This window comes from Urtica dioica, chromosome 3, assembly GCF_054948205.1.
Source record: "Urtica dioica subsp. dioica isolate 48M chromosome 3, U.dioica_male_clone48M_v1_H2, whole genome shotgun sequence".
Lineage (NCBI taxonomy): Eukaryota > Viridiplantae > Streptophyta > Magnoliopsida > Rosales > Urticaceae > Urtica > Urtica dioica.
In genome coordinates, this window is record NC_142758.1 from 41,016,755 (window position 1) to 41,023,402 (window position 6,648).

Sequence of the window (6,648 nt, forward strand, 5' to 3'; positions counted from 1 at the left end):
ATGAATTTTATTATTTAATTTCAATTCAAGATTATTTTTATTTCAAAATTGAGAATTTAGAAGTTAGGGTATTGGTTTAAATTTGATTCGGTTTTTCCTTATATAAGAGTTAATATCAATGAAAGAGATATTTGTGATACTGTTATGCATTTTAGGATATAATTTCGTCATTTTACTTAAATAATTGGTATAAAATCGACATTTTTGAAAATTGAAAGTTAAAATCGACTTTTCACTAAAACACATGGTATATAAAACACATGGTATATATGAGTGATTTTCCAAAAAAACAAAAACAAAAACTTGGCTACATAAGCCACATAATCTATAACAATTTAAATTTGGCCTAACATTTTGTAAATAATCTGTAAATAGCCAAATTGCTTATGTGGTTGCATATTTATGATAGATTTTTTTACAGTTTTGCCTTTGTAATATTCGGATTAGCAACTGTAATTTAGGCATTGTTTTTTTTTATTTTTTTTATTTTAAATTTGAAAGAAATATTTTAAACCAAATTGGTAAGTATTAATTGAAATTTCAAATTTAGGACGAGAGTCCTTAAATATTTTCGGTCTGAAATTTAAAATTTTGAGGCCGTGGATTTGAATATCTTAGCGCATATTTTTAGGTGATTAGTTTCTAATTTTGTTACATAACATTATCTGAAAATCTGTTAATAAGATTTATTAACGTGTATTTTAATATTTAAAATCTGTAAATCTGGAAATTTGTTATTTATTTTGGTTGGATTTTTTTTAATGTGTAAATAACTCTCTGATTAACATGACATCAATTTACATATAAATGAATCAATTTACAATTTACATGACTCTTATTTACAAATCCAATTTACATCCATAAGACAAAGAAGAAAATTGGAAAATAAAACCAAAAAAATCATGTGTAAAGAACAACAATGAAGCTCGATCAGAAGAAATTCGACCCGATCGAGATCAGTCCCAGGTCGCGGCGGCGACGTCTGTCCTCTCGGACCTGTGCCGTGGCGGCGCCTCCTCCTCGGGCTGGGATCTGCCTCTCAGTGTGGACGACGGGCGGGCCCGCACGAAGGTCCAAGCCGGCGCCCATTCTTCTCTTCTCAGAATCGCGTGATAAGGGGCTCCTTTCTCCAGATCTCGTACTCGGACAAGACCAACCCCTGGTGGCGGCGGCGTCTGTCTTCATCGGAGGATCCTCAATCAGAGGAATTTTAGGTTTTTTTTTTCTTTTTTTGCTTTTTTGTTTCGGGAATATGGTTAGGGTGAGGAGCTAACAAATTAATGAATTTTAATTTGCTTTCAGGAATAGCGCGACAATTATGATGATCAAATCTCTGTAATTATGTTTTATTATTCAGTTTAAAATGAGCGGGATATTTATTGAGGTCTGTTTGATCTTTTAATTAGTTGTTAATTGATGAGTATGACTATTTACTGGCAATTAACAAAAGATTGGCTAAAAACAAATCCTTTATTACCAAATGGCTACTCAACTATATAACCAACAAAAAAAATGCATCAAAGGTTTGCAGAAACGACACCGTATAAAGATTTACAAAAATAAAGAAAATAATTGTTCAGAGTTCAGACACTCTTTCGCTATTCCATGCCTTAAACCCAAAACCTCTCTCTCTCTTTCTCTCTGTTTGACGATGGCGTCTCTATCTTTCGCTCACTTTGTCGCTCTACCCAGGTTCTTTATCTCTCGCTCTCTTTCTCTTTCGCATTTTTTAATCTGCGCTGCTAGCTTCCACATCGAAGCTATGTTCAATTTTTCTTGTTAAAAATGATGTTTAAAAGCTCGTATTTGGATAAACCTCAAAAAGAATTAATAATAATAAAAAAAAAAAACTGAAACGAAAACGAAAACCAAGCACACAATAACATAGGCAGCTAAAGAAGTGAACTTGTTCAGTTTCTCTACACACAGGTGTGAACACCTCTGCGCTTCGCGCAACGCACCGTCGTCTTTATCCCGTCCGCCCCCGAAATATCTCCAGCTCCAGCGTCTCTGCTCGCCGGAGAGGACTTGGCACCTCAAAGCCAGAAAGAAATCCGAAGAGAGCCTGGGCCAAGAAGGAGAAGAGACCAAGACGACAAAGAAGAAGCCCGGCCGCCCGAAGAAGAAGAAGCCCACGGAGGAGGACGAGGAAGGTTCCGACTCGAAGATCCCGGAAAGTGTGCTTTCAAAATCCGCGAAAGCCCCGCGAAGAACCCGGAAGAAAGGTACTCTCTTTATCCGATAATGTGCTAGTAACTTTGGATTCTTCGGTCATCAGGAATGTGATTGGAATTTGGAACGATCGTAGCCGTATCAGAAGAAGAGGAGCCGAAATCCGAGAAGAAGACAAGGGCCCCGAGGAAAAGCAAGGCGAAAGTAGCAGCGGAGGAAAAAGAAGAAGCGAGCGAGGAGCCGAAACCGGAGGAGACGGAGGACGAGGCGTTCTTGTTCTTGTCGGAGGAGAAAGAAGAAGAAGACGATGATGAGGAATTGGAGATCGGTGAGGCGGACGAGGAGACACAGCGGTCGTACGGGTGGCCGCCGCTGGTGTGCTGCGTGGGGGCGGCGCAGCACGCGTTCGTGCCGTCGGGGCGGCGGGCGAACCGGCTGGTGGACCACGAGATCAAGGCGAGGATGAAGGACGCGTACTGGGCGCCGGATAAGTTCGTGCGGGCCCCGGGGGGGTCGGCGGGGAGCGTGGCCATCGCGCTGGCCAGCCTCGGGGGGAAGGTGGCCTTCATGGGGAAGCTCGGGGCCGACGATTACGGCGAGGCCATGCTCTACTACATGAACGTCAACAAGGTCCAGACGAGGTCCGTCAAGGTCGACCCCAAGAGGCCCACCGCCGTCACCCACATGAGGCTCAGCAAGCGCGGCCCCCTCAGGACCACCTGCGTCAAGCCCTGCGCCGAGGACTCCCTCTCCAAATCCGAGATCGACCTCGACGTGCTCAGGGAGGTATAAACCTCGTCTGCACTTTCTCCACTAACCTAGTTATAATTATTATTGTTATTGATCGTATATATGATACGGCCCGGGATTCGATCTCGGAACGGGAGTGTTAGGTTATTGACCTAATTCTCTTGTAGAGGAATCTTCGAACGACTATCGATCAGAAATGAACACCAAGAAATGTTTACGAGGTTCGGCCAAGAAGTTCCCCAGAGGAATTCGTTGCACGACTTCAAGATTAGTTACAACGACGCAGTACGCCTGAGAACTCACAATCCGTGTCTCCGATGAACTAGCACAGAGAAAAGTGCGTCCTAAGCTACCCGAGAAGTGTTTACCCAAATCTCTCCCACTCAAGACTCCCCAGTTTCTCTGAAGTTCCTTCGCGTTTTTCTAATTGGTCAAATTTCAACTTAGTCTAGGATAGAAAAAGGAAAGAGGTGCTTTATATATATTAGCACGTTACATTGATGGACTATCCTGACTAGATTGCTAGGGTGGCAGCTGACTCGAGAGGGAGCTTTGCCAATCTGTAGTGATTGATTATTGGCTCCCTCTCTCTTTAATTTAGGGTCGCTTAAATAGATTAAGAATTACAACCTAATGAGCCGGGCTCCAAACCATAAACCTAGTTGCATAATTAGCCTAGTGGTAATTCCACACCACCTCCTGTGTGGAGGTCGTGAGTTCAATCCCCACTGCAGCAAAGCTGCCTTAAAAAAAAACCTAATTGCATAATTTCATAAATGAAAACCCCTAATTTCCCTAACCAATAACCCTAGATACTAGATAGGTAACAAAATAATTCATTAGGGTAATTAGAGGAGTGATAAGACTTTTAGACAGTCATATACTTAGATAAATATTAAGGGTTAGCCTATGTATAGAAAGCCGAGAATCAATCAATTGGAGAGGAAATTAGGCTTTAGCCTTTTGGGGAGAGTTCTGGGTCTATCTAATACACGGATGATTGGTTGACCTATCGAATTGTGAACCCAGTTTAACGATAATATTAGTGATTCTTGTACGGAGATGCTTCGGGTCGTATATTAACTCACTCGATACTATCGCGAAATGTGATTAAACAAACTCAAAACATGAACAAGAAGATCACTAATTTATCCCTCCTGATAACGTAGTAGTCCTTAAATGACCAAAATCTCTATTTGCCCAAATCGAGCTCTTATTTTCTGTCGAGTAATAGTCCGAGAAAGTCTTGACGAGCCCCTTTTAAACAGTCTCAACGCATCCGCAGTTTTGTTCTGCTGTGAGGTATCCCAGAGAGTGAAATTCTGTATCAAGATCGTACTTAATTATTGATCATATGCTAAGGCCCCGTTAGGAACCTGAAGGCGTGGAACCTGAACGCGTTGACTGATATGTTAATCATTGTATCGCTCTTTGGATTTTTTCCTGTTGTAACGAGTTCAAGTCCTTTTATTTAGCGGACTTGGCTAGGGATTGGTCTAGTTCACTGTAATTTTATGCTTCTAGGGCTTCTGTTTTGCCTGGGGTTCTCCCTTGTGATTTTTTGTAATTCTTGTTCTGGATTTTCCGGCTTTGCCGCGGTTCTAATAAAGTCAGCTGTTTCTTTAAAAAAAAAAAAGGCTCCGTTAGGAACCCGGAAAAAGCGAGGAAAAATGAAAGTCGACGTGAAAAAGAGCGAAGATTAGAATTCGGTGTAGGGTTTGGAAGTCAAAGAAAACATGAAGGAAAAGAAAGACTGAGAAAAGAGACAAAATTAGTATGGATTTCACTTTCTATACCCGATTTTCCAATTGAAAATGGAACCCCTTCTTTTAGTTATACATTTTCCCCCCCACTTTCCCTCTCCATCCACAAAGAACACAGAATACACTGAGAGATTTTATTTTCCAGGCTCCAACCACACACGAAAAGAGAGAAAATGGAAAGTGATTTATCTTCACTATCAGAACTTTGACTCTCTCTCTCTCTCTCTTTTTTTTTTTTTTATAAACGATCCGTTGCGCAGGCGAAGATATTGTATTGCAGCACGCACTCTCTGCTGGACCCGAACATGAGGTCGACGACGATTCGGGCCATAAAGATGTCGAAGAAGGCCGGCGGGACGATTTTCTACGACGTGAACCTCCCGATGCCCCTGTGGCAGTCAAGGGAGGAGGCCAAGTCGTTGGTGCGGCGGGCGTGGCGGCTCGCCGACGTCGTCGAGGTCACGAAGCAGGAGCTCGAGTTCCTCCTCGGAATCGACCCCGACGAGGAGTTCGACACAAGCAACAACAAAGCCTCCAAGTTCAAGCACTACGGCCCCGAGGTCGTCGCGCCTCTCTGGCACGACGGCCTCAAGGTCTTGTTCGTCACCAACGGGACCTCGAAAGTCCATTACTACACCGCCGACCACCACGGCTCCGTCAAGGGCATGGAAGACCCGCCTCTCACTCCTTTCACCAGCGACATGTACGCCTCCGGAGATGGCATCGTCGCCGGTACTAACTACTACTTGCCCTTTTGCTATTTTTCAAAAATGACTTGATAACTACATTGCACAGAAAGAAAAGTGTTTAGGACTAAAAACTTATCCTTTACCCGAGCCGCCTTATTTTAAAAACTTTTCTTTTTCGGTAACACCTGGATTCGCATTCTTATTTTGAGAATACGTTTTTTTGTTTTAACTTTTTATTATTTTTGTTAGTTTATAAAAAACGAGGTATTTATGAAATGTTATAAAATTCGAGGTATTCAGAAAACCAATATCTTCAAATGAGGTATTCGTGAAATTTCTCGATTCATTTATCCAAACATGAGAAACTGACAGCGAAATTGTTTTTTTTTTTTTTTTTTAAATTGTTTTGTAAGCTATGCTTGTTTTTCTGATATGTTTTGTGTTGGTTTTTTTTTTTTTTTTTTTTTTGCAGGTATTTTGAGATTGTTGGCTGTTCAGATGGACCTAATAACGGATGAAGGTTACTTGGAGCACATTATAAAGTTTGCGATCAGTTGTGGAGTGGTTGACCAATGGGCGCTCGGGCGCGCAACTGGCTTGCCTCCCAGAGAAGACATGGAAGAAGACGAAGTCGAACCCGACTCAAATGGAATAAGGTCTATCACAGAAAAGGAATACCGCACAGTCAAATCCACTGTCGATTCACTGTTCTAGTACCGACGAATATGTATTTTACGCCTCTTTGTAAAGTCATTTTTTCTTCTTCTCTTGTCCATGACCTTTGTATAACATTTTAACAATTTTGCAGTCCATTTGTTAGGTTACTAGTTCCTAGGCTTTTTTTAAAAAAAAAAAAAAATTTATTTTACATTTCCTATTAGAAAGGCTGTGTTACTATCTGATTAGTATGCTAATTTTGCATTCTCAGTTATTCCTTGCTAAAGATGACAGATAGTTTTCTGTTTATTTATTTATTTAATTTTTGTTGACTTTATTTATGTGGTTGTATTAAAAAAAAATGGAAAAGGAAGTGCCAAATTGCTATACGCATAGATTTGGATTTTGGAGAGTCAATTTTATGAACATTTGGATTTATTTATGTATTTATTTTATTTGGAAATCCATAGGCCATGGTGTCCTTGTCCTGGAAAACGTTGGGTATGTTACATGTCTTTCATCGATTAATTTAGGATGGTTGAGAGTAGGTGGAGAAGCTAATTTCTATTTCTGTATTTAATTCAGGATGGTATCGAGTCTAAATAAATACCATTTGT

The 6,648-nt window shown here is 40.9% G+C and overlaps 1 protein-coding gene across 2 annotated transcripts; it reads left to right on the plus strand.

Annotated features, from left to right (window-relative positions):
• Window positions 1-1,614: 1,614 nt before the first annotated feature.
• On the plus strand, window positions 1,615-6,239 carry LOC149402804 (fructokinase-like 2, chloroplastic). Of its 2 annotated transcripts, none has more exons than XM_089608732.1 (5): window positions 1,615-1,692; window positions 1,930-2,225; window positions 2,309-2,958; window positions 4,946-5,417; window positions 5,847-6,239. In XM_089608732.1, exons 1-5 carry the CDS (start codon window positions 1,652-1,654, stop codon window positions 6,086-6,088), a joined length of 1,701 nt encoding a protein of 566 aa, XP_089464858.1. In that variant the 5' UTR covers window positions 1,615-1,651; the 3' UTR covers window positions 6,089-6,239. The 2 variants fall into 2 exon arrangements, with proteins under 2 accessions (XP_089464858.1, XP_089464857.1); XM_089608731.1 differs by having other exon boundaries at window positions 1,617-1,692; window positions 1,915-2,225.
• Window positions 6,240-6,648: the final 409 nt, after the last annotated feature.

Excerpts from the sequence above, each read along its gene's own strand:
- LOC149402804 (XM_089608731.1), top strand. The coding sequence starts at position 1,652 with ATGGCGTCTCTATCTTTCGCTCACTTTGTCGCTCTACCCAG. Across the intron at positions 2,226-2,308 it reads GCGAAGAACCCGGAAGAAAG|CCGTATCAGAAGAAGAGGAG; the intron begins GTACTCTCTTTA and ends GAACGATCGTAG. Across the intron at positions 5,418-5,846 it reads CGGAGATGGCATCGTCGCCG|GTATTTTGAGATTGTTGGCT; the intron begins GTACTAACTACT and ends TTTTTTTTGCAG.